Raw genomic sequence first — 27,389 nt, forward strand, 5'->3', positions numbered from 1 at the left:
TTACTTGACTATAGCGACGGTTTTTAATAACCGTTACTAAAAACTGGACTATAGCGACGGTTTTCAATAACCGTTACTATAAACCGGACAATAGAGATGGTTTTCATTAACCGTTAGTAGATTTTTACACCGCCAAAACCGATTGTATGAAACCAATTTTCTTTCATACAATCGGTTTTTCAAACTCAAACTAACGATCGAGACAATTGACTTTTTTACCATGTTGATTAAATCATTCTCGTAAAAATTTGACTTAATCGGGTTTAGAAAGCTTCTTTATCGAGACATAATTTCATTAACAAAATGAGTTTTTTTTATCCGATCAAGTGTGTAGTGATACCCGATTAACTTCATTTTTGGTACGAATAAAGTACTTGTTAATACGTAAAAGATAGACGGTTCCGATTGGAAAAAAAATGACTCAGGTAGGGGTCGAGTCTTACAATCTAATACTTTAATATCTCGGGATGCATCAAATGTGGTCCAATAAGGCGATGCTGATATCCGACGATCTTCGCTGTTGGTGACAGTGATGGAATTTGTGAGACATGAAATTCAAGCGGTTTAGATTGACGATTGTAAAAATTGAGTTTGTAATTACATGCATTTAAAATATAAATGTTCAATGTAATTCATAACAAACTTCATCTGGTGTTGTACTTGAACGTACATTAGCCACTCGACCACCACACAACGGTGATGATCAAGACCATTGATTTTGTTTTTCTTGTTAATTAAATCATTCCCATAAAAATTTAGTTTGATCGAGTTTAGATAACTTCTTTATTGAGATAAAATTTCATTAATAAAATAAAAAAATTTCCCCGATTAAGTGTGTAGTGATACCGAATTAATTTCATTCTTGGTTTGAAGGATGTACTCTTTACTATGTAAAAAATAGACGGTTCCAATCGAAAAAAAAAGAAGAAGATATTAGTAGGTGTTTGTATAGTATAAACCAAATTTAAAAAATTGGATTAAGAAAAATCTAGTTAATATAGTATAAATATTAGTAGGTGCTTCATTTTACACAAGTGTTGTACTAGCCAAGCTAGTTTGCGCGCGAGCGCATGAATGCGAGGTCCTGGGTCCTTTTCCCAGGAGAAACAAAATTTGTTGCACGCCCCACGAGGGCGACATGTGGGTGCCACATCAGCGCCACGTGGGCGACATGGGGTTGACACGTTAGCGCCATGTGGTTGTCATGTGGCCATTACGTTCCACAATGGTGATTTATAAAATAAAAAAAATTCTTTAGCAACGGTTATAAGCGTCGCTAAATAAACCGTTACTAAATTTTTTTTGTACCAACTCGTCAAAACCATCGCTATACCTCTACAGTGACGGTTTGGTCGACGATTAGTGAACCGTTGGTATAGCCTTTAGCGACGTTTTTTGTGTTCTTTAGTAACGCTTTTGACCGTTGCAAGATCCTGATTTTTGTTGTAGTGAAATCTTTCACAAGGTAACTTAACATAAACAAAAGGAACGGTGATAGAAGGGAACCGTTCCACTACTGCTCCAGACGATAAGGTACATAAAAAGGGAAAAGAAGAGTGATAGGAAAAACAACCATTTCCATAGACCCCATACTAAAAGTTTCGGTTACTGGGGGAAAAAGACAAAGTAAAAGAAATTGTTCATTTCAGAATATCCTTAAAACGCCCAGTGGTTCTCTCAGACGACTTCCTCCTCCAATTCAGCAAGCTCTTGATATACAGGTAATTTTCTTCCTAGATCCAAAAGAGCAAAACGTCAAAATTACCATATGAAGTCTGACGTGTTGTAAAGACACCACTATAAGCTTGGTATGAATTCCACGGCATGCATAATGTAATCACTCTGCTGCTAAAACCCTGAATTGATTGCAATGACACAAGACAACTGTGTATTCTAGCTAGGCACCACAACATATTTCTGGCAGGAGAATTAGGTTACACGATGTTTGTACCACAATTAAGATTTCTATTTTTACCCATTGATTAGGTGACACGTGGCAAGGGTAAATATGAGCAAATGTGAGGATAGAATGGACTTGACTTAATGATTCAGAGTAGAGGTGAATCGATGGTGAAACTATAAACAGTCTTGTCCATCGATTGACCTACACGTGGCGTATCCTGGTGGCATTTTGGACCGTCGATCGAGTGACAGGTGTCACATGGGCGTAAATCCCATGATTCCACGATTGAAGAGGATGGAAACCGCAATTAACGAGACAATTTTCTCAACGTGGGCATGATCGGCAGTTGAAGGAGGTTCATAATCAGAATCCGAGAAGTTTTCAACTGCCACTTTGGGGGGAAAGTTTTGAATTCAAATGTAATGTGAGAAGGCCTATTTAAGTACAAGTTAGTAGCAGTTTCAAGGACACACAAACAACGCCAATCAGGCCTTTATCTTTTCTTTTCTAGGAGTAGAATTAACTTGTAATTGTTCACTCAATCATCTCGATTGATTGTTCTTCTACTTTGAGGGTTAATAAAGTCCATTTTGTTAATCTTCTTCCATACTTCACCCACTTCATTGTTTGTTTCCAAAGAAGTCCTGAAATACGGCAAGGAACCAAACTCCACTTTTCACACCCACATTCCAGCAAGCTAACGATACAATTTCCCGTCGATTCTCCGTCGATTGGAAAGAAAACGAGAATTTTGATAACAATTTTGGCGCTAGAAGGAGGGCCCATTACTAATTTGGTAGTGAGTAATGGCACCAAAGACTAGGAATCAATTGCCAACAGATGGCAACAATGACAATAATTCTGCCAACACTAATGGTGGAAGTGATGCAAATGGAGTCAATACTGGGAATCCAGACCAGAGAAGTCCAGAAGTAGGCCAACCAATTGGCCTAGAAAGTGAGTCACGTGACTTGGTCCAAAAATTTGCGAGGATTTTAAATGATCCAGAAAGTGAAGTAGCCAAAACTCTGATGGCTATGTTTAAGGCAGCAGTGGTTCAAAATCAACCAACGGTGGAAGTCCCAGTTAACGTAAATGTTAACCCTGGACAGACCAGTGGATATGCTAACCGTAGTACTGAAATACCTACTACACAGGTATTTGAAAATCCAACTTTTGAAACTGTTTTTTCCGGCATGAATAGAGTTCCAAATAATGTTAGCAATGGTCAAAACCAGAGTTTTTATCAAAATTTACCAACCACTGTCCCTATGGGAACAGAGACTGGGAACATTGGAAATAATGCCCATGGAGGGCAAAATGCGTATGCAAGTATTTTTAAGAATGATAATAGGAATATTCCAGGTATGGCTAATGGTGATCCAAATCTTTATGGGTATGATCCACCAAACGTAAGAAGACAAGATTATCCATATGGATATGATATTAGGCCTGAAACTCTTGTTCTTCCAAATCAAACTGGAAGAATTCAAGAGCCTTATTTAAGGGCTCAACTCACGAATATTATGCAAGACATGTATGGCCCTGGATTACGGAGAATCGAAAAACCTATGTTTAGAAAACCATATCCAAATTGGGTTGATAATGTGCCTTTTCCTAGGCATTATAGAATCCCAGATTTAGTTCTTTTCAATGGAGAAGAAAATCAATCAACAATAGAGCATGTTGGAAGATTTTGCCTGCAAATAGGCGAAGCGGATTTGGACGAGGCTCTGAAATTAAAATTGTTTCCTCATTCTCTTACTAGAACTGCTTTTTCTTGGTTTATTAACTTGCCTCCAAATTCTGTTCATTCATGGAGGGAAATGGAAGAACAGTTCCATACTCAATTCTTTAGGCATGCACCAGAAATTTCAGTAGCAGACTTGGCTAAAATCAAACAAAAGCCTTCAGAGTCTGTTGAACAATATATGAACAGATTCAAAAAGATTAGGAATCAGTGTCATTTTTACATCCCTAAATCTGAAATAGTAAAGATAGCCCAGGAAAGGTTAGATTATGATTTTAAGAAACATTTTACTGGAACTGAATTTAGAGATTTATTTGATTTTACTTCCAAAGCCATTGGATATGAGGCTATTCTGATGGAAGGAGAGTACAGGAAAAGCAAATCACTTGGAACATATTATCAAGATATAGAGGGTGATGTAGAGATTGATGTCGCCCAAGTGATTGGAAAAACACCAATTGTTTGTGATACTTTGACAAAGGCTGAGAAGCCTGTGAATATGCCCTCATCTCATCCTAACAGGAGAAATCAAGCTAATTTTAGACAATACTCATTTGATTTGTCTAAAGCTGATCAATTGTTTGATGAACTAATTAATCAAAAGTTCTTAACTTTGTCACCAGGGCATATGATCCCTCCTGAAAAGGATAGAAAAGGAAAAGATTATTGTAAGTGGCATAACTCTTTCAGACACAATACTAACAACTGTGTTACATTTCGGAATTGTGTGCAGGATCTGATTCAGAAAGGTCTGTTACAATATGCTAAGGGAAATAAAGAAGTGATGGGGATTGATATTGATCCTTTTCCCTTGGTAGAGGTCAACATGGTGACTGCCAGAATGAAGAAAGGAAAAATGGCATCTCACATTGAAAGAAGGATTCAAGAAGAAAAGGAAATTATGGAAGGAGAAGAGGAAGTTCAGATGAGGCAGAAGTTTGAGAATTATTTTTGCCTAAGATGTGATGAGGAAATCAAAAAAGGGGAAGATGTTGTTGCAGAAAAAGAGTACAATGGTACCTATGCTAAAGGTTCCATTAGATTCAATACCATGGGAAGTAGTGATTTGCAGATCTATGTAGGACCAAAGTTGATTTTTGAAGGTGAAGACCCTGGAATTTTTATATCCTCTGAATCACTCAAATGGTATGGGGAAGATGATGGACCATTCCTATTTAAAGGATATCCTGTGATTCCAGCATTACCAGGGAAGCCAGATACGGGCCTAATATATCCACCTTCATTTATGAATGGAAGGGGAAGAGGCTTTTACCCAAGAGGTATGAAATCAAGGGGAAGAATGCCTTTTGTCAGAGGTGGATATCAAGGGAGGATGGTAATTCCACCAAATATGGAGCATCATGGATGGGATATAGTAAGACATCCTAAATTCCCAAGTGTAAGGGAATTTGAGCCCATTACTAATACTCAGAAAAGAAGGTTACAAAGGAAAATTTCAGAAAGAGAAAGGAGAGATCAACAGGTGATGATGGATTCAACACAGTGGCCTGAAATGAAGGCTAGAGCAGTTCTAAATCGGGCAGCTCCCATGGTATGGACTAGGGAGTCCACTGCACCAACTGGAACAGTGCCTAAACAACAGGTAAAGGAAGCTGAAAAACCTGGGGGGCAAACAATCAAACCAGCCATCACCCAAAGGCTTGGGGGGCAAAGCTCAAGTGTTTCTCCTGTTCTATCAATTAAGGAGCAAAAGGCAGAATTCAAGAAGAGTTTAAAGAAGAAAATGGCAGAATTTCAACAAGTATTGTTAGAAGATGATGAGGATGATGATCTTCTGTCAGTTAACAGTTCAGACATGATGAAAGAAGATTTCAAAGATGACAAGAATGAAGCAGATTCTCAAAAGTCTACCTCTTTTGGTCAAGCATTGGATACAATCCAATTCGGGTCAGTCTCCCCTACTAGAATTCATTGCAACATGATTTTAGTTTTGCCTAAAACTTTTCAGGCAAAACCTAATCAACCCACAAGCTTAGAAGGGGATGTTGAAGACAAAGCAGATGCCATAGTAAAAATAAGTGAGCAAAAGGAAGACTCAAAAAAGAAGTCTATTCAAATTGAGAAAGACACAAAAGGAAAAGACGTGGTTGTCTTGAGGGCTCCCGAAAATGCCTTGGTCAGGCATTTAAGGCCATTATATATTATGGTTCACATTAATGGGCAACCTATTAATAAGGTTTTGATTGACAATGGAGCTATAGTAAACATTTTGCCTTCGAAAATGATGAAGATTTTGAATAAAAATGAGTCAGACTTGATTCCAACAGAAGTGACAGTTGGAAACTTTGCAGGAGGATGTTCACCTGCTAAAGGTGTGATTTCTTTACAATTACAGATTGGAAACAGAAAGATGAATACTACTTTCTTTGTTATTGATTCTTCTTCCAATTATAATGCCTTGTTAGGCAGAGATTGGATTCATATAAATGGGTGTGTTCCCTCTTCTTTACATCAGGCATTAATATTTTTGAAACAAGGAGAGGATAAAGATATCGACGGTATGGAAATTTTCTGGGCAGACAAACATCCATTTAAAGCAGATACCAACAATGTGGAAGCAGGTCTATATGATGAAGACTTATGGCCAATCAAGGTGGAAGGTTCAGAAGTGAAATCGATGGGAATAAGTATTACTGAAAGCCAATTCCTTAAATACATTACTGATGGTTTTAAAGAAATAAGTGGAGATTTTGTTAGACCTAACATGATACTAAGGTCTAGTGGTTCTACATCAAAGGTTTCCCATGATCAGTGACAATCTAAGTCATGTGAATGAAGAGTTAGCTACTTTAAAAGCTACTTTTAAGAGATTATTTTCTTTCATTGTATCTAGGAAATTAGAGGCTGATGAGCCTATTTCTTGTAATTGGGCAGACTGCGTAGTTGATGATAGTCCTTTGTCTGTTAAGGAATTAGCTATGGAAGATCTTAAAGCTGCTCCTGCTAAGCTTGATGATTATAAAGCAGAAGTAAAAGATCCATTAGAGGATTTTAATGTAGGAACAGAGGAAGATCCTAGAATTCTTCATGTATGTGCTGCTTTACCTGATGAAATGAAGGATCGTTTGAAGTACTTGTTGTTAGAATTCAAGGATTGCTTTGCTTGGGATTATCCTGATATGCCTGGTTTGAATAGATCACTAGTTGAACATAAAATTCCTATTAAAGAGGACTTTGTCCCATATCAACAGATTCCAAGACAGATGACACCTGAAGTTCAAAAAGAAGTAAAGAAAGAAATGGAACGATTATTTAAGGCCAAATTTATTAGGCCTGTTAAGTATGTCGAATGGATTTCAAATATTGTTCCTGTAATCAAGAAAAATGGCAAGGTTAGAATATGCATTGATTTTAGGAATTTGAATACGGCATCACCAAAAGATGAGTATCACATGCCTGTTGTAGACCATCTAGTGGATGCAACCGCAGGCCATCGATTTCTTTCCTTTATGGATGGTTATTCTGGATATAACCAAATATTCATTGCAGAGGAAGATACACACAAAACTGCATTTAGATGTCCAGGATATATTGGACTATTTGAATGGATTGTTATGGCGTTTGGATTAAAGAATGCAGGAGCAACTTATCAAAGAACAATGAATGTGATTTTTCATGACCTAATTGGAAGGTTTATGGAAGTTTATATTGATGATATAGTGGTAAAATCACATACATTTGATGAGCATATAGACTATTTAAGACAAGTCTTGGTGAGAATGAGACTATATAAGCTGAAAATGAATGCAATGAAATGTGCTTTTGGAGTTACTGCTGGAAATTTTTTGGGATTTCTGGTTCATAAGAAAGGGATTGAGGTTGACAAAGATAAAGCAAAAGCTATAATAGAAGCACAACCTCCAACAAATAAACAGGAACTCCAACAGTTTCTAGGACAGGTAAACTTTCTTAGGCGATTTATTTCCAATTTGTCTGAAAAAACTCTTGCTTTTTCCCCACTCTTAAAGTTAAAATCTCAGAAAGATTTTAAATGGGAAGGAGAACATCAGAAGGCATTTGAGTTTTTAAAGCAATCGTTGGTAAGGCCTCCTGTTTTGATGCCACCAATAAATGGAAAACCTTTAAAATTATACATCTCAGCAGGACACCAGTCGATTGGTTGTCTTTTGGCTCAAGATAATGAAAATGGCCATGAACAAGCCATATATTATCTTAGTAGGAGATTAAATGAATGTGAGATAAAATACAAGCCTATTGAGAAGCTATGCTTGACATTATACTTTTCTGCCACCAAGCTAAGATGTTACATGTTACCATCGACGGTATATGTGATTGCACAAACGGACATCATCAAATATATGTTAACAAGGCCCATATTAAGAGGTAAACAAGGAAAATGGTTATTATCTTTAATAGAGTATGATTTACAGTATATGCCTCAAAAGGCAGTAAAAGGGCAAGCTTTAGCTGACTTCATAACTAATCATCCTAACATATTAATAGAAAAGGATGAATTTGAGATACATATGGTCGAAATAAAACCATGGAAGATGTCATTCGATGGCTCCAAGACTGACAGAGGAGTTGGAGCAGGTGTAGTTTTTACATCCCCAAAAGGAGAATTCTTACAGTTTTCTTTTCAGTTAGATGAAGACAGGATTCTGACCAATAATCAAGCTGAGTATGAAGCTTTAATTATTGGATTAGAGATTGCAAAAGAATTGAATATTAGGTATTTAAATGTCGCAGGAGATTCACAATTGGTAATTCGACAGATAACAGGTGAATATAAGTGCAATCATCCTTTATTAGAATTACAACTACAGAAAGTTAAAATTTTAATAACATATTTTGATGAAGTGCATTTACAACATGTTTATAGATTGGAGAATAGTGATGCTAATCAGATGGCACAAATTGCTTCTGGAATTAGGATTCCAGAAGGGCAAAGTGAAAAATTAATAAAGGTCCAAAAGAGATTCTTGCCTTTCTCTATTGAAAGAGATAACAATGATTTTGATATTATGGAAATAAATCTGGTTGATGATTGGAGGGTTCCAATAAGGAAATTTCTAGAGAACCCAAAAGAGAAAATAGACAGAAATATAAAGCAAAGGGCCATAAACTATGTTATAGTAGGCAATGATTTATTCAGAAAATCTTCAGATGAAGTATTATTGCTGTGTATTGATAAATCCCAAGCAATGACGGTTATGGGTGAAGTTCATGAGGGAACTTGTGGTTCTCACCAGTCTGGAGAGAAAATGAAATGGTTACTCAAAAGATATGGCTATTTTTGGCCAACAATAAGAAAAGATTGTATCTCATATGCTAAGGGATGTCAGAAGTGTCAGCAATATGGACCTCTTCAAAGGGTTCCAGCTTTTCCTTTACAGTCAATTGTTAAACCATGGCCTTTTAGGGGATGGGCAATTGATATGATTGGAGAAATAGTTCCTCATTCTTCTCAACAGCATGAGTATGTAATAGTGGCTACGGATTATTTTACAAAATGGACAGAAGCTATCCCATTGAAGAATGTAGCACAGAAACAAGTAATTGATTTCATTGAGGAGCATATTTTCTGTCGATTTGGTATTCCTGAGACAATTACAGTTGACCAAGCATCTGTGTTCAATGGTCATGAAGTAATGACTTATGTTAACTCATATGGAGTTAAAATCTTGAATTCTTCTCCTTATTATGACCTAGCAAATGGGCAAGTAGAATCTACAAATAAAATTATTAAGAATACTCTATCTAAAATGATAATTGACAATCCAAGGGATTGGCATAATTTACTGCCAAGAGTGTTGTGGGCCTATAGGACTTCAAAAAGGGATAGCACCAGGGCTACACCATATGAGTTAGTATATGGCCAAGCCGCAGTTTTACCCGTCGAAGTTAATATTATATCTCACAGAGTGGCTAAGCATTATAGCCCAAACAATATGGATTTTGAGGAAGCAATGTATCAAGAATTAGATGGACTGGAAGAATCCAGAATTGATGCTTTAAACAACATACAAGCACAGAAAAGGAATTTAGAAAGAGTCTACAATAAAAGAGTCCATGAGAAATCATTTGCAGAAGGTAATTTGGTTTGGAAAGCAATTTTGCCTTTAGATAAGAAAAAGAAAGGGTACTTTGGTAAATGGTCTCCAAATTGGAAGGGGCCATTTCGTGTGTTAAAAGTTCTAAGAGGAGGTGCTTATCAGTTAGAATCTATTCTTGGAAATGTTCATGAAAGAACAATCAATGGAAAGTATTTAAAGGCATATTTTCCATCCCCTTGGGAGTTAATTGACGAATGAAAACATAAAATCGACGGATGGACAAATAATTCAGACTTGAACAGACCATCACTTGAAAGCCTATAAATTTAGGCTAAACTTTTCATTAGAATAAAACAAGTTACATTTCCTGTTCATAAAAGGAAATAAACATAAATTTCCTATTTAGAAAGGAAATTCAGGCATTGATAGGGTTTCCCTCAGCATCAATCCGAATGATCTCAAAATAATGTGAGAAACTCCAAGTAACAAAAACGTGGAATTTTTCCCAAGCATAAGTCAGGAATGAATGCTCTTTGTCCCTAGCCATTGCCTCTGCATCCATCTTTATCATCTTATCTACCAATGGCCTCATGGCCATTACACTCTTTTCAGCTTGAGCCAAGAGGTGAGCTCTCTTGTGGTTTTTCTTCCGAAGCCAGTTTTGATGCTTTTTGAACAGAGCTTTTGAGGAGTTTGGTGGCAGTTCCCATTTGGAGTGATTTAAATCTAACACTTTGTTATGAAGTTTAACCACTTTGTCATGTTGAACTTCATAATCAACCCAAAAGGGATCATAGAAAGCAGCAGTGCTGGTCTTCATCCAAAGCCTTATAAGAGGCAGTGCAGATTTGAACCCATGAAGATGGGTAGTAATGAGGCTACTCTCATAAAATTGAAGGGTTTCACATGCCCATAAGAAGTTCAAATAGGGGACATGTTCCTCCAGAATGTGAATATCCAAAAAAGCAAAAGCAGCCAATAGCTCTTTGGCTGTAGTTTCATCAGAATCTCTATAAATCGAATACCCAACGTGGGCTTGAGATAGTGGAGGATTATACCTTAGATTCTCTAACTCTTGAAACCAATCAGGGTTCTCAGGTAGGGGGGAGATGTCAGGTTGGTCATCAGAAAAGCCAACAGGGAAAAGTGGCTTTCTAACCATTTCTTTCCAATAAGCTTGTTGATTTTTGGCCCTCTTGAAAAGGGATTCATGATTCTCCAAGCTTGGTTTGCCACCTGCCTCTGCCAGCTGAAATGGCATTGGCCTATATGGCATAGAAAGTAGTGAATCCAGTAACATTGCCTGGGGTTCGTCTCTGACCTAGGGAAATTGATAACTGACTTTGACGTGTGAACGTCGAACACTCGAATTAGGATATAGAGGAGGATCCTCCATTCTGACGACAACCCTTTCAGTGGGTGGATTGTTACCCCAAATGGATGGAGGGTTAGAAGGCAAAGGATCATCCCAGCCTGAAATGGCTGTAGTGGGAGAGAGTGGCCGATCGACGGTATTAAAAGAAGGCGATGGAGTGTTTAGATCGATGTCCATGGTGCTAATTTGACTATGAAGATGAGAAGTCAATTGAAAAGAAAGGGATCGATGTGTAATCATTCCACAAAGATCCAATTTATAAGGAAAATATGAACAATGGTTCAGTTTCCAAGCAGTTAATTAAAAGCAGTTATTACCCATGATCAGCCCCCACTAACAGGAAATGGAGGAAGTGACGGTTGGTATTTTCCATGATTTATCATTGGTTTATCCCAATGGTAAAGAAGGAAATGATTAGCCACAATTTACATCAATTACCAAGGAAGGGAATAGCTTTGGTTAGCTGGTTTCGTGATTTCCTATGAATGGACCCTATCAGTGGGTTTATTTCAAATTTTAAAAGAAATGAGTAAGCAGGGTTGATTTCCCCTATCGATTAGGGACGTGAGTTGCTAAGAGATTCTTGTAATTTGGATAAATACAGGAATAAGACAAACAAACTTCGAAATTAATATCAATATTTCAAGAAAAGAAATGTAAAATCCTACAAACAAGGCTAAACATTGCAAGAAAATACAGAGTTCAAATTAATGAGATGCCTGAAACATAGAGGCCAAAATGATAAGTTGTAATATACAGATTAATCATGGGTTCCTGAGTTTGGCTTCTAGGAGCAACTGGGAGAAATAGCTCCACTTGCTGTTGGTAGCATTATATTTTTCCTGATATTTCAAAAGATCAGTGTTGGCCATAGCAATGATGGCCTTAGTGCTTTGCTCATCACAGGAGACCTTGGATAATTCTTGACTGATCAACTCTTTGCGTGATAATAAGATCTTTTGTTGATTGTCAAGCTGACTCAAACGAGCAAGAAGGGCTGCCTTTTCGTCCTCAATCTGTTGCAACTCATCTTTCAATTGATGTATATTGTTCCCCATTGTGTCCAAATTAGCTGAGATGGTTGCAAATTGATTAAGGGTATCCTGTTTGCTTTTCATTTCTTTTTGACAGTAGGCTGCTACTGTCAAACTCTCCTTTACGATTGAGCCAAATTCTTCAAGCTTGATTTGCTCAGACAGTGGGAAAACTTTCTTGGATATCAAACAAGTGATACAGCCAGAAAAAGCTACAGAATGTTTAGTGGCAAGCTCCAACAGTGGAAGTTCAAGTAGCCCGAAAAAGGTTTTTATCTCATCTTTTGTTTCCTCACTAAGCTCAGACGGTGGTGGAGAAGTCAGAGATTCAGAAAACTCAGAAATGGACTTGGAATAGAACTCAGAGTATTGCTTGGTTTTAGTCAGCATGAGGTCCAAGTCAGAGTTTGATGAATTAGTTGGTAACTCAGCATCAGCCCCATGGGCAGGTGAGGAAAAAGTTATTGGAGTTGTAGGGATGAGGATCAACTCTGGAGTGAGGGCTTCTCCTTCAACTTGCTGTTGCCCTGAGGATTCAGTAGCCTTGACCAATAGTTCTACAGGCTCTGACATAAATTCTCCTTGGATAGGAGAACTAATTCTTGATTGATCAAAAGGAGGCTCCCGTACTCGGTCTCCTTGAGTAGGAGAGTGGATTTCTGGTTGCTCAACACTAGTAGTTCCTTGTTCCAGAAGGGGATCAATTCCCAGAGTCACAGGGGAATTAGGTGCTGAGCTCAAGATGAGTTCAGTAATTGGATCAAATGTTTGAACCTCTGGAAAGGTTGATTCGTGATCCATTTCAGAAATTTTGACATGTTCATCCGAAATTGGTGCTGGACATGTTAAAGGTAAAGGGATATTAAATGGAAGGTCAAATTGAATAATAGAAGAAGAAATTGACAGGAATTAATTGGTTTGTAGTCAAACCTTCATCTTTACTGCACTCATCCTCTGATTGGGGTGCCAATTGAAGTCTCCTCCTTGTTTTCTAAACATGAAAGAAATAAATCAATGGAGGAGTAACATATGATATCTATAGCCCAAAATTGACAGAAGGATGAAATTTTTACCCTTTTAAATGTCACCAGAGTCTCAGAATCTTCAGTAATTTCTGGAGAACTGGCTTGTCGATCGAGCAAGTCAAGACCTTTCATTGCATCCGCCATCAGTGGGGGATTGTGCAAAGCACTTCGAGTTTGAAAAGTCCTGCTTCTTTTCCTAGAAGGAAGTGAAACCTCAGGTTGCTTCCCTTTGTCTTGGCCTTTTAGGCCTCTTGAGACATAAGCTTCCTTAGGAACTAAAACAATGAGAAGTAGTTAATAAGGTTTAGGACTCTATATCTACAAAATAAAGAGGAATGATGTTATGAAAGATACCTGATGAGGATTCTTCAGGATCAAGTCTTAAGAGACAGTTGCTCAGATCTTTATTGAAGATGGTGGGTTTAATACAGTCCCAAAACAATTTGAATTCCGAAGTAAGGGAAGGTTCGGCCACAAAACTTGCTAATTGAAAGCTGGCCTTGATGCCTTGAAATTGTCCAATCAGTTCTGTAATTAGAGAGGTCTGGGTCACAATTGGCCTCGTTTTGGCCAAGTCCTTAATCCGTGGATGTGTATGAGGGACAGGGATCCCTTGTGACAGACCAAATTGCCGAGCACACTGATTTGGCATGTAGACTTCAAAACTACAATTGGAAAAGCGTGTGGTCGAGGGGGAGAATCCTATCGACAGGAATCTTGATATCAAAACGCTAGCCCAAAATTCATTAACTGTTTGGGCTGGCACCAAAAATTTGAGGATAGGTTCAATCCTTCGTGATGACGAGTACCGACAGTCCTTAAAAGGCAGCCAGGTAGGAGAGTCCTCAAGAAGAAGACTATGGAAAGCTGTGAAGTACCTTTTGAAGGATGAGTCTTCATGCTTGGGCTCATGAGCTAAAAAATATTCTGCGTAGCTCAAACACTTACCCCCATCTTTCCTTCTTGGAAAATAACTTAAAGGTTTAAGAAATGAAAAATAGGCATACAGCCATGCCTGGAGAATCCAAAAAGGGCCACCGCAGTTACTGGTGATCTTATTATTTGTGAATGTCCATAACCCTTTATATAATGTCCCTAGTACAAAGGGAGCTAAAGCAAGCTGTGCATCTTGAGCTAGGCAGATAGCCAAACGGACATATTCCTTGGTGATCTTTAAGCCAGACACACATAGCACGTATTTGTTGAGCCAATACAAATAAAAAGCCACTTTCTCAGTAAATGATGGTTCTCTGAGATCAGAAGTGCAAAAAAGGGATATAAAGTGTGAATAACTCCACGAATTATCAGTGGAGGCCTCAAACGGTGGATCACAAGGACGATGATCCAAAGCAGCGTTAACTTCTGCACCTATACACGGTAGGCCAGTCAGATGAGCAATGTCTAAGACTGTGGGACTCATGGGGCCGTACGGAAAAACAAAGGTATTGGATGAAACAGACCAAAAACAGGCGGCAGCAGCAATCAAATTAGGGTTAAATTCAAAAGCCTGTGTGGATAGGTCTATGGTTTCGTAAATTCCCATGGCACGCCACGAAAGGTGTAAGTATCCCCTCATGCGGTCTACCCACTTGGTCCAAGATGGAAATACAGAGGGCCATGATCGGATTGTCCCTCTGGTATTCCAGCCAGTGCGATGGAGACCTGGGAGCGAGAGGAGCAAGGGCTCATCAAAATTCACCGGATAATAGGTTGGTAGTGAATCAGGAGGGGTTGGAGAGTAAATAGGGCCCAGAATGAATTTAGAGGGACAACCAGCTACAGAAATAAAATAAAGAGGAAACTGTGGTGCCTCCCGTAGACATTGAGGATACCTTGGGGGATAGGACTCTGTTGGGGTTTCCGTTTTCTGAGAACTCGATGTTTTCTTCTGAGTTGTCTGAGGAGACGACGATTTGGAGAAAGCTTTGGAAGCCATGGCTTTGCCTTGAGGAGCTTTCTTACGCGCCATCGATTCGGGAGTTGATGGTTTCAAACGATGCCCTAATTTTTATAAACAAGAGAATATATATACGTTGGAAGAGCCCCGTGTGTTAATCGCGCCTCTTGGAAAAGGCGAAGGAATTATTTATTCGAGTTAAATGATGTCTTTTAACTCAAACAAATAAGGGGGGCATTGTTTGTACCACAATTAAGATTTCTATTTTTACCCATCGATTAGGTGACACGTGGCAAGGGTAAATATGAGCAAATGTGAAGATAGAATGGACTTGACTTAATGATTCAGAGTAGAGGTGAATCGATGGTGAAACTATAAACAGTCTTGTCCATCGATTGACCTACACATGGCGTATCCTGGTGGCATTTTGGACCGTCGATCGAGTGACAGGTGTCACATGGGCGTAAATCCCATGATTCCACGATTGAAGAGGATGGAAACCGCAATTAACGAGACAATTTTCTCAACGTGGGCATGATCGGCAGTTGAAGGAGGTTCATAATCAGAATCCGAGAAGTTTTCAACTGCCACTTTGGGGGGAAAGTTTTGAATTCAAATGTAATGTGAGAAGGCCTATTTAAGTACAAGTTAGTAGCAGTTTCAAGAACACACAAACAACGCCAATCAGGCCTTTATCTTTTCTTTTCTAGGAGTAGAATTAACTTGTAATTGTTCACTCAATCATCTCGATTGATTGTTCTTCTACTTTGAGGGTTAATAAAGTCCATTTTGTTAATCTTCTTCCATACTTCACCCACTTCATTGTTTGTTTCCAAAGAAGTCCTGAAATACGGCAAGGAACCAAACTCCACTTTTCACACCCACATTCCAGCAAGCTAACGATACAATTTCCCGTCGATTCTCCGTCGATTGGAAAGAAAACGAGAATTTTGATAACACACGACACGACACGATAGAAGTTTTTTGGCCCAGTACATAATCCACTGCTAAAATATTAGTTCAAAACAATTGTGATTGACAGTGGCAAGTGTCGTCAGAAGCTACTTACTAACCAGTAATCTAAGAAGCACAGACATGGATAGAAGATACGGACACGATACGATAGGAACACGCTGACACATCATTTCTCAAAAAATTAACAGAGACATCAAATGTAAAGTGTATTTGTAGTATAGAGGTATGTTATGATTTCATATACACGACAAAGACATTTTAATGTGTCCTTAGCATGTTCTAGTATTTAGGCATGTCCAATACGTGTCCGGAGAATGTCGCATCGTGTTTGTGACCGACACGTGTCGAACACGGATACGTGAGGCCGAAAAACGTTTCCATGCTTCTTAGCGAGTAATCCATATGCACTCTGAGAAGAGGATGATATTTTCCTAAGATATACTAAACGGCAGAATTACAGTATGTGTTCCCCTGATTCGAAGTCCTATCAGAATTCCATAATTCTACAGAAAATGATTTTCAGAAGAAAAACAAGCAGCAATTTCATACAATCTGTGGTAATTCGACAAAATAATCAGGAAATGATGCCACAAAAAGCAGAACCCCAACAAGTTAATACCCCAAGAGACCAAGTAGAGACCATTAATGTAAATGAACAATGAACGGACCCACACCCCAACTGGAAAGAGGCGAAATACGACACCCTAACTTGAGCTTCTTTCTTTCAAAAATAATGGAAATTGTTTCCCCATCCAATTCCCACAATCTTCAGCAGTCCCCGAGGGATGAGCAAGCTGCCACTGGAGCCCTTTTATCTTCATTCGCCCAACAAGCGGCCCATTTACAATGTAAAACATATCCAGGATATCTGTTCCATTGAGCAGTGGTTTGTCTTTCCAAATATTCTCCAGACACATATTTTTAATAAGACCCTTAACTTCGTGAAATATATCGAGGCGGTCCTCCAAATAACAAGTTGCTGCAGTGGCATCATCAGTGGATCGGTACAACAGTGTTGACAGCAACAATAGAACAAACCAAAGATCTCCAATTACATGCAAAATCATACCTGACTTTACTCGAAGGCTCAAAGAAATTTCATCGAGGGTGAAAACAGTTACATAACCACCATCACAAAAGTAGTCAGCTAGAGGTGGTTTTGGGTCAACAATGGCCAAGAACAAGGGAAATAAGGCAGAGAATATGGGAGCGTACCAGTGCAAACTCCTAACTTTTTCACCATCACTGGACTTTAGCATGAGAGACTTCTGAAACAATAACTTGACGGCACCTTGGCCTACGCATGCCCTATCACACAGTGGCCGGAATAATGCAGCATACAAAGCGAGCCTCCTTTGCTCATGACTGAAGGTACAGAGTCGAACTCGTTGCATAAGTCTCCATGCATCATCCATGTAAGCAACACAAAACGTTTCCAATACATCAGGGTTTGGAGGCAACGAATCCACATTGAAGACATCCCAAAATAACTGCATGTCGCAAATCATTCTTATTCATGTTGATTGTCCTTGGCAGAAGACATCATAAGATAAACTTCATGACCAATAGTTTCCCTCCAGAATTTAAGATTGATAGCAGCTTTCACGTCATTATCAATTGCAGCTCGTACCTCTTCATCTAGCTCAAATCCAAGACTTTTAGCTAATCGAATAGCTCAAAAAACTCGAACGGGATCATACAAAAATGTTGTCTCCAGATTTAATCACTGTGTTTGGTTCACGTTTTTGAATTGAAAATTTTGAGTGAAAATGTAAAAATATGTGATTGGATGAGTTATTTTGAAAATGAGTGGGGCCCTGACTAAGACTGTAGGCAGAAAAGAAAAAAAGAAAAAAGGAAAGGTTAAAGACGGCAAGTTGGACACTTAGTTTCCTCCCATTACTCCCAACCACTCATCTTCTCTGCAAAAGTCATCCCTCCATGAACAGTGTCTCGTTTGTAGGTGGGGATACAGAGAAGAATCAGACGCATTTCCTCTGTTCCAACCATCTCTCTCTCTCTCACTCACACTCTCTCTCTCTCTCTCTCTCTCTCTCTCTCTCTCTTCAATTAAGTCTTCCCAACCCATCTATCTCCAACGTTAATTCATCCAACCTCCACAAGCCTATTTTGTAAAGTCTACAGAGAACGAATCAGGCGTAGAGAGCGAATATCACGCGTACGCTTCCCAGGTCTCGAAGTTGCGAATCTGTAGCTGTAAAATTGAAGACCCATCTTCTCAAACATCTTCTCAAACCAGCTGGAAGACCTAATGTGAAGGGTTTGGTTGTATAAATGAGGAGGTGGACTGCATTCCAAGGGGAGCCCAAACCAACACCAAATCCAGCCACCACGGAAGACCCGACGAATTCCTCCTTGAGATGTGGCAAATGGCTTCTCCGCTCAACAAAGATTCGAAGATCTAGAGGTAAATACACCAGAAAATCGAACGATTTTTCCAATTTCGGTTGTTTCGATTGGGTCGAAAACCCTAGGTTAGGGTTTCCAATCGGCTGTTTTCGTCCCAAAATCATAAATTTTTGAATCGGTTTACGGCAGAAATTTGCCAATCGGTTTACAGCAGAAATATTTGACACCAGAAATTCTTCAATCTACATAATTATTTTTTCATACGTACATATTTATTTTTTCTGTAGTATTGTTGATACTCGTACAGAGCTGAAGTAAATGGAACTCCAATGGAATGTGCGATTAACTAAAAAGTTTTCAATCGGTTTGCACCAGATTTTTTTTTTTTAAAAGTCCCAAAATAATGTGAAAGATCTCGTACGGCCTTCGCCCAAATAAAATGTACTTTCGGGCTGCCTGTGTGGTGGAAATCCTGAATCTTAGTCACCGTACTTTGTTGGGATTAATATCATGATCTAGTCATTGATACCTGTGGGTGCCTCTGGGTTGAACAAACATGAGGGGCACCTTCCTTCCTTCACATTTCTTCTCTTGTATTGATAACTAAACTCACACTTTTTGTAGCTTCAGTTCACCTAGGCCCAAGTATTGTTTTCAAGGAGCTGAGACAAACTTTGTCAAGTAGCTGAATCTTGGTGTTTGAAAAAATCCCCTTCGGCTGTTATTACACCAGAAATTTTTCAATAGGCTATTTTTTTTTGGAGTTCGTATTTTTCTTAACTTTTTTTAGACTCTCTCTTTTGACCTTAATGGTTACGAAGCTGTGGTTATTGTTTTTTGGTAGATTAATTATGAGTGCTTTTCCGTAATGAGTCATGTTCTGATGGATGGAATGTAGATCTTGTAAGTTAGAATTGATTTGTGTAAGAAATTATAGGAGTGGCACCTATGGTGAATAAGAAAGCTTGCTCCCTGTAATTCAGACAGCTTAGATTATTTGGAAGAGCGTAAATTGGTTGGATGAGGTATCCAATTTTAATTGATTTAATGTTGGTGTTTCATTTGTTCATTTTAGGGGACAAGCCCTCTGAAGGTAAACCACCTGGGAGCCAACCATTGAAGAGGAAGCGAAGTTCCCCCTCTCCTACTTCTTCAGCCAACTCTTGTACCGGCGAGAACAACGTTCAATTGGTAAAGGATTTAAAAATCTCTGTTCCCTCTGTATATGGCCCTAGGTAGCATATTTTGTTCCCGTAATATATGTTTTGTAGTTGTTTACGTTGCAAATCATTTGTCCCACCTGTTAGGCCACCATGGACCGCACAAAAATTGATGTAGACATGTGGAGTTATGCCAATGAGGAGATATTTCTCAAAATACTCCTTGACGAATCAAGCAAAGAACAAAGTGTGAACACACGTAAGACTAAAACATTCAATCAACACCAATGGACTTCTATCCACAAAGAATTCACACGCCAGGTTCCTCGGGTTGGGTATAGCATCACCAAAATGCAACAAAAGTTTGAACGCCTCAAAGGACCTTACAGGTTATTCTGTCAGTTAAAAAAAGTTCATACCGGATTGGGTTGGGATGCAGAGCTTCAAACTGTCACAGCTCCTGATGGAGTATGGGATGAAATAATTAAGGTATCAAAACCTAAGTGTTTTATTTAATGGTTACTAATATTAGATAAATCCCCTTTTGCCCCGATATACTAACGAACATTTCCCATTACCTATATTCCATGTAGGCCAACAGTAAGTATGAGAAACTTCGCAATAAAGGCATTGACCATTTCGAGTTGTTGGATGAGCTTCTCCACAACTCTATGGCGACCGGTGCCTTCGCACAACCCGGTACCCGTGGTGCAGCCACTTCCGATGAAGAGCGAGCCATGTTTGGCCCGCCAAAGTCCATTCGGGGGGACGATAGCATGTATACTGACTCGCGAAAGCGAAAATCTGACGGGAGTGGTGGGAGTGTTGCGAAACAAGTTAGGGGTGGGCAAATACATGCTTATGAGAGCGTGGCACTTGCTAATGAAAGAAAGGCAGGGTACTACGAGGCTTTAACTATCAACCGTCAACAATCTGTAATCCCACAATTCACCATAAAAGATACCATTGCTGCCCTGGATGACATTCAGGGGATTGTTGGGGATACACAATACTGGAAGGCATATGCCCTTATGATGGGTCCTGAAGGACATTCTTGGAGGGAAGGGTTCATGAATCACCAGCCGCATAACAGGATTGGTTGGGTCTCACAGCTGGATTGACCAATTAGGAAGGCTAGACAATTAGGCGGTTGTGTAAGAAGGCCATTAGTGGCCATTGTTTTTTTTTTGGTTTTTTTTTTGAACTTCTAATTTCATGTTATGTGACACTTTAGTTTGTTGATTTTTGCGAATGTTGAGTCATGATCATATGCTTTGTGCTTCATATGCTTTGTGTTTCCTGCTACTTCAAACTCCATTTGCATGTGTAGTAGCTTAAAGTTCATTGAAAAGTAGTTGAGACATGAATGCCTTTCAGACTGCCCAAATACTGGACCCTAACAGCGACTGCGCCCATGCGGTGGGGATATACTTCTTGAGGGAAGTTAGTGGGATGTCAACACCTGATACGTGTTATAGATTGAAGCGGATTGGTTGTAAGGAAGGGATTCGAATTGGGATTGGTAGTGAGGAAGGGATTTGAATTGGGATTAGCAGTGAAATTGGTAGTTTGGTTGGAGGTAGGGATTGTGTAGGACTGTCACATTAATTGGAGGGATTAATGTGACAATGTATCAATTGGGAGGGAATACTCCGGACTGGAGTATGAAAGACACCCCTCCTGAGTTTGCCTGCCCCCCCATTTTGGGAGATTCACAGTCCTAGACTATTACTGCACAGCCTTCAAAACATGCAGCCGTTTATAACAGGGCTACCTTCTAGACTGGTCATCAAACAGGGACTATAAAGTTACCACAATTTAGTAACAGTGTCAATGGCTAGCGGCAATAAGCTAAATACCAAATAAAGCAGGCACTAGCAGGCATTAAGTTGATTATAAAAAAAAAAAAAAAACTGGCATTAAGTTTAGGGATTTGGATGTGATTATTTTTGTTGACCTGAAAAAGGATTATCTTATGGGGGAAGTCAATCCGATTATAGAAACATGTATGTCTGTGCTTTTGACTCTAGTAATGTTTCATTCATTTTCCTCGCTTACTGTGATTGTTGATTACGTATCCTAGTCAAATGGGAGAGAAGATTTTCCTCCTTCTATGGACATGGCTGCATGTACATGTTCCTTAAAGGAGTATCTTAAAGGGATATGGCTGATGAGCTACTGCATGTACACCACATCTAGTTTGCGTGGGCATACTCATTCTTGTTTAAAACAACTTTTGTCGGGTTATCAATTGCCTGGATATCAAGATGAAGTTGAGGAGTATATCTTCAAAAACAATTGCTCTTGAGTTTAGGTTCGCCCATGAAAAGAGCTTTGTACTTGGAATGAGACTATACTATGAAGCCCTCGAGTAATTTGAAATAACTGTTTCTTAACCAAATGCAGGAGATAATTAAGTAAAGAAACGTAATGACACAAAGAGTTGAGCAAAATTATGGAACTTCATCTCTGGCCAACTTCGAGCAGCATTGGCTGAATCATCAAGCAGATTAAAAGCGACTTGAAAATCCTCTTCCTCTGATGGGAGTAGAAAAATGAATTTTACCACAAACAAGTTCCTTTAGCTGCTCAAATAAGAGGAAAGCAATTCCTTCATATTTCACTAACAGTGGCACTCTAGATTGTTGTTTCCTTTTCCTCGTGAACAAGTTGGAGTGCATCTAACTTTATATATGATAGCCATTTTATTTTTTTTTAAATTCTAATTTTTGTGTTATGAAACACTTTAGTTTGTTCAATTCTTACTCCATGCCCTCAGCTTTAGAATTGCATTTATCTAACTGTTGTACACATCCAGCCTACACCCATGTCATCCAGCACTCATCCATGGCATAATGAGGATGAAGCTGTTAGTAGCGATGACGACGAATTACTTGATCTCGAATTTTTGGACTTAATGGAAGAAGAAAAAATAAAAATGCCACAACGGACCTGTGAATTAACCGGTCAAGTGTACACAAATTTTTTGTTGGAAAGACACCCTCAAACCATAAAAGACGTTCTCCGTGTTGATGCTTATACGTTTAGAGGATTGGTGGCTGAACTTGTTGCTAGAGGCCAACTACAATGGGATCATAAACGTGTTTGCCTAGAGGAGTCGTTGGCTATTTTCTTATACATATGTGGCCATTCCCAACGCCATCGAGTGGCTGCTGATCGGTTCCAACGATCCACGTCGACCATTAGCGACCATTTCAAGTGGATGCGTCGTGCTCTTTGCAACTTGGCACCACACATTATTCAACCACCTAACCTTGATGTCACGCCACCCGAAATATTAAATGACGGTAGATATTACCCGTGGTTCCAGGTTAGTTAAACAAATATACTTCAATCACTTCGTTCGCCAATAATTCCCGTGACCAAATTAGGCCTTATTTTGTATTTGGAATTTTGTTCAGGATTGTGTTGGAGCTATAGATGGAACCCACATAGAAGCTTGGGTACCCCGTCATAGACAAGTTGCGTATCGAGGGAGGAAGTCCACAATAACACAGAATGTTATGGCTGCTTGTTCTTTCGATATGAAGTTCACTTTTGTGTTGCCTGGTTGGGAAGGAAGCGCCCATGATGGACGTGTATTCCAATCAGCAGTAACGACCCCGGGCTATAACTTTCCGCACCCCCCACTCAGTACGTAACAATAATTAGCTTTTCAATTGTAATCAATCAATATCGCACCCTATTAAATCTAACCTGTACCATTTTAGATAAGTACTATTTGGTGGATGCTGGATATACAAACATGCCGGGGTATTTAGCTCCTTATCGAGGAAGACGTTATCACAGAGACGAATTTAATGGGCATAATACGGAGTTTCACACGCCCATGGAGTTGTTCAATTACAAGCATTCGTCGTTGAGGAATGTGATAGAGCGATGCTTTGGAGTCCTGAAAGCAAGGTTCCCCATCCTTAAGCACATGCCGAGTTATAATGAAGCCCGTCAACCTGGAATTGTAACAGCATGTTGTGTTATTCACAATTGGATAATAATGAACAGAGGGAGGGATGATTTTTTTGATGACTTTGAGGACGACGGACAATGGGAGGGTGGAGAGAACGAGGAAGGGAATGTGGCAAATGTGGGTCCGGTTGAGCCCTTTAACATGTCGCCACATAACACACAATTGATGGCTCAAAGGCGGACTGAATTGGCTCAATGGATGTGGGAGTCTTATGATGATTGATCTTAATTAAACTATTTTTACTATGAGACAATTTTATTTCCAATTTATGTGAGGTGATTAGATTCATGGTGAATCTGCTGCTTTTTTAGTGTACTATGGTTGAAAAATTGTGTTATATTTGTGTTTATGTTCGAACGGTTACCAAAATTAAATCTATGTTGGTTTGTTTTATTGTGTTACTTGTATTGCACTTTCGTTGACACACTGTACTCATATTCATATTTATCGTCGTAATGATATAGGAATGAGAGGGAAAAAATTCTATGTTGTGTTCGTGGGGAGGAATCCAGGCATCTACGATTCTTGGGCAGCTTGTAGTGATCAGGTTATTCGGTTCCCAGGTGCTGTGCATAACAAATTTGCCTCATGGGATGAGGCATACAATGCTTGGTTGGCTTACACCGGCCAAGTAGAGCAGATCGTCCCACCTCCTGTTCTCCCGTTCTTAGATGATGCGGCTGGGTCGTCATCGGAATACACTCCTCCGGGCAGAGTTTCCTTTCCGCTGTGGCTTATTCTTGCTATGACCTTTTGTTTCATTGTGGTTGTTGCTACTGTTATCTTTTACCTATTTTGATAATTGGCCAAATGTGGTTTCTTATGTACTCTGTGGTTGTTTGTTTGAACTTTAATTATTAATGGTTGATGTATTGAGATGTACGCTTATGGAATTTGAGACAGGTTCTACTATTGGGATCAAATTTATTTTTACAACGTATCAATTTCAATTTTCACTTGTATTGGGGCCTCATTCGGCATACGAAAATGTGGTGTTTCAATCGAGCACCTTACCCCCGTCGGTATCAATAGTGCGACTTCTCTCCCTCTCTCAAGAATCAAACTGCGGGATTCAAAAATGTCTGTTCTGAACAAACTTATTTTTCCCTTTTCACATGTCTGTTCTACTGGAAATCGTCCCAAATTTTTTTTTTGGAACTCAGATAGCTTAATCATGAATTGACAAATTTCAATTTAAGTAGGACTTTGGAATTGCGCATAGTGTACATTATAGCCTGCAATCGATTCCGCTTCCGGTAGATCATATGGAGCTCATCTAATAGAGATTTAGAGCCTTCGAGATTTTTCACTACATTAAGAGGTGCTACTGTGTGAAACATTTGGAAATAATATTGCACTCTAAATGAACTTATTTAGTTAATATACTTGTTTGAAATAATTAAATAAGTAGTGGAGCAAGTTAACGTACATGAAAATTTTGGCATTTACAAAAACTGTTTTAGCGTTATCAGAAATCATATGAATTACCATTCTTTATCTCATATGATACCCTTTACCTTTGATGGATTATATCAATTACTAGGAGGGTGGGAAGGCAAGCTTGAAATTGAGATTGCATTTTTTTCAATGGAATCCATTTTTTGAAATTGAATTTTGAAATGGCAATTTTTATTAGACTCAGATTTTTTTCAACGTTTTCGAGTAACAGGTGAAATCCAGTTACTAGTTTTATCAACCTCAAAACAGTTTTACTTTTTAAAGGAGTAAAAGCGTCCCAATACTCCAATTCAACTCACTCAATTCAATGAGTCCGGACATTTTATATATTAAAAATTATGGTTAAAAAATTAAGTGTTCCAAATTTTAATCCGTTTGAACCGGTGGAAAGATTTTAGTTTTTTAATCATTTTATCCTAAATGGTCATAATTAAATTTTAACTTTCTGGCTCTCGTTGATTAGCCCTAAGATATATTTGATTCTACAACTTTCTTAGGGCTAATCAACGAGAGTCTTAGAGTCAAAATTTAATTATAACCATTTAGGATAAAATGATCAAAAAACAAAAATCTTTCTATCGATTCAAACAGATTAAAATTTGGAACGCTTAATATTTTAACAATATTTTTTAATATATATATATAAACAGGGTTGAAATTAAAATCGAATAGGAATACGTGGCGGTCCAGTAGTGAACTGGGACAGACACATTCGGATAAGGGATCCGGACTCAATTGGAATATGAGGAGGGTGGGAGTGGTGGGGCCCCTGTACACCAGGTTCAACACTCAAATTTTAAAGTCAAACAACTGTTCCTTGCCGGCCTTGGGAAGCCTTGGGAACCTCTTCTGGCCCCCACACAGTGTTCAGCATTCAAAAACAACTTTTTGAAATTTATCTCAGAATAGGTTTCCGAACACAGTGAATGTCTCTCATGCCTTTTCCAGTAAAATCTTCAACTGAAGTGGTGTTGACGTCGTAGAACAAGCTGTTAATGGTAAAATCCCTTAGAGATGCATCCACTTCATATTTCACTCCAGGAACGAGGCTGCGACCGCTACTCTCAGTGCAGTGCTCCGATCTTAACTCCACAAAATCAATGCGCATGTCGAACAGCAACATCCTCGCTCTCTCCAAACATCGCAAGAATTTGTTTCAGATGCCTGTAATTATTTTCTATACTCTTTCCCCACAAGAGGACAATAACAGATTTGACTTTTTCACAAAATTTTCTGCCATTCATGTTGTCCACAACAACCTCGATACGATCAGAAGCACGTTGTCTGTCTAGAAGCTTATCACGAACCCAACCACCGGCAATACGGATTTCAGAATAGAGATCAGAATGGTGTGTAACCTGAAGAAGAAAGTAGAATAGGAGCCTCTCGTTATCTGTCGATCAGCTCAATTTTGTCCCTCACTCAGGAGGAGTAAGAAGGTGGCGGCGTTGCCCTAAGGGGCAGACATATTTGCTTCTTCCTCCTCAGGAAGGCCAACATGAATTGGTTCCTTTCCTGCACTACTTGCCGTCATAGCCATTGTTGTTCTTTGACAATACCAGAACCTAGAGAGGGGTAACAATCACAACAGAAAGCACAAAATTCCTACTAACAATTAACCCCTCGATATAAAGTAGTATCAGAAAACATGGTTTGAAAGAGTTGATTTGATTTTTCTTTTTTTAATCTTTATTTTGTTTACTGTTCAGGGCCAGGAAATCTGTATAAGCGTGACTTTTAAATCAACTTCAAAACCATACAACATTAGATTGAGATCAAAGAAAAAAAAAAAAAAACAAGAATCTATCCAACCGGGGCCTCAAAGTTCAAATCCCCCACTAGCCCTTTTCGACATACACAAAAATAAATAAATAAATAATTGTTTTAGAGCACACCTAAACCTAAATAACACGGGGAAACCTAACATTTAGAAAAGACCCTTTCTCTCCCTCTCTCTCTTAACCTCAGGTATCTTCCCACCATCGCCGCCGCCGGGGGGAGGCGTCCCTCTCACCTCCTCCCCCGGGCTTTCTCCCGCTCCCTTTTTCCCTTACCTTCTCTCTTCGGGTCAGATTTGATCCCTTTTTCCCTGTTTTGTCTTCGCCGGCGTAGCCTTTCTCACCGTGCCCTTTCCTTTCTCTGTTTCGTGGGCTTCTCCCGTCGGATACTCTCCTGGATGGATCCGGTCTTGGGCCTAACGACGTGGTGGAGGGCGGCGAGCAGGTGTTTGGGGCTTTGGGCGGTTGTTTCCCACCAGTCGGTATCTCGTGGGCACGACTTGGGTTTCTACGGTTGCCGATGATTGTTGTTTCTTCTCCTCGCTGCTCCAGATCATTTTCGTGGACTGCCCTCAGCCTTGGTTTGTTCGGAGGATAGGAGCGTGCGTGCAAAACCGGTTTGGGTTCTCCCAGCCGGC

At 39.2% G+C, this 27,389-nt stretch overlaps 3 protein-coding genes across 5 annotated transcripts; 2 read left to right on the plus strand and 1 right to left on the minus strand.

Annotated features, from left to right (window-relative positions):
• Positions 1-1,474: 1,474 nt before the first annotated feature.
• LOC131313383 (uncharacterized) lies at positions 1,475-17,715 on the minus strand. Its single transcript, XM_058341674.1, has 2 exons — positions 16,672-17,715; positions 1,475-1,733 (listed from the first exon to the last, which is right to left on the minus strand). The coding sequence occupies exon 1, from the start codon at positions 17,503-17,505 to the stop codon at positions 16,702-16,704; it is 804 nt and encodes a 267-aa protein (XP_058197657.1). The 5' UTR covers positions 17,506-17,715; the 3' UTR covers positions 1,475-1,733; positions 16,672-16,701.
• On the plus strand, positions 6,593-9,949 carry LOC131314024 (uncharacterized). The gene has a single exon (XM_058342522.1). It carries the CDS (start codon positions 6,593-6,595, stop codon positions 9,947-9,949), a length of 3,357 nt encoding a protein of 1,118 aa, XP_058198505.1.
• A 93-nt stretch (positions 17,716-17,808) lies between the features above and the next one.
• LOC131313382 (uncharacterized) lies at positions 17,809-24,469 on the plus strand. Of its 3 annotated transcripts, none has more exons than XM_058341671.1 (5): positions 17,809-18,425; positions 19,443-19,558; positions 22,346-22,858; positions 22,950-23,181; positions 23,259-23,864. In XM_058341671.1, exons 1-5 carry the CDS (start codon positions 18,293-18,295, stop codon positions 23,735-23,737), a joined length of 1,473 nt encoding a protein of 490 aa, XP_058197654.1. In that variant the 5' UTR covers positions 17,809-18,292; the 3' UTR covers positions 23,738-23,864. The 3 variants fall into 3 exon arrangements, with proteins under 3 accessions (XP_058197654.1, XP_058197655.1, XP_058197656.1); XM_058341672.1 differs by lacking the exon at positions 23,259-23,864 and adding an exon at positions 23,980-24,469 and having other exon boundaries at positions 17,811-18,425; XM_058341673.1 differs by lacking the exons at positions 22,346-22,858; positions 22,950-23,181; positions 23,259-23,864 and adding exons at positions 19,675-20,016; positions 20,121-20,707 and having other exon boundaries at positions 17,858-18,425.
• Positions 24,470-27,389: the final 2,920 nt, after the last annotated feature.

The sequence above is a fragment of the Rhododendron vialii genome, chromosome 13a (assembly GCF_030253575.1).
Source record: "Rhododendron vialii isolate Sample 1 chromosome 13a, ASM3025357v1".
Classification (NCBI taxonomy): domain Eukaryota; kingdom Viridiplantae; phylum Streptophyta; class Magnoliopsida; order Ericales; family Ericaceae; genus Rhododendron; species Rhododendron vialii.

Excerpts from the sequence above, each read along its gene's own strand:
- LOC131314024 (XM_058342522.1), top strand. The coding sequence starts at position 6,593 with ATGGAAGATCTTAAAGCTGCTCCTGCTAAGCTTGATGATTATAAAGCA.
- LOC131313383 (XM_058341674.1), bottom strand. The coding sequence starts at position 17,505 with ATGATTTGCGACATGCAGTTATTTTGGGATGTCTTCAATGTGGATTCG.
- LOC131313382 (XM_058341671.1), top strand. The coding sequence starts at position 18,293 with ATGAGGAGGTGGACTGCATTCCAAGGGGAGCCCAAACCAACACCAAAT. Across the intron at positions 22,859-22,949 it reads GATATTACCCGTGGTTCCAG|GATTGTGTTGGAGCTATAGA; the intron begins GTTAGTTAAACA and ends AATTTTGTTCAG. Across the intron at positions 23,182-23,258 it reads CTTTCCGCACCCCCCACTCA|ATAAGTACTATTTGGTGGAT; the intron begins GTACGTAACAAT and ends GTACCATTTTAG.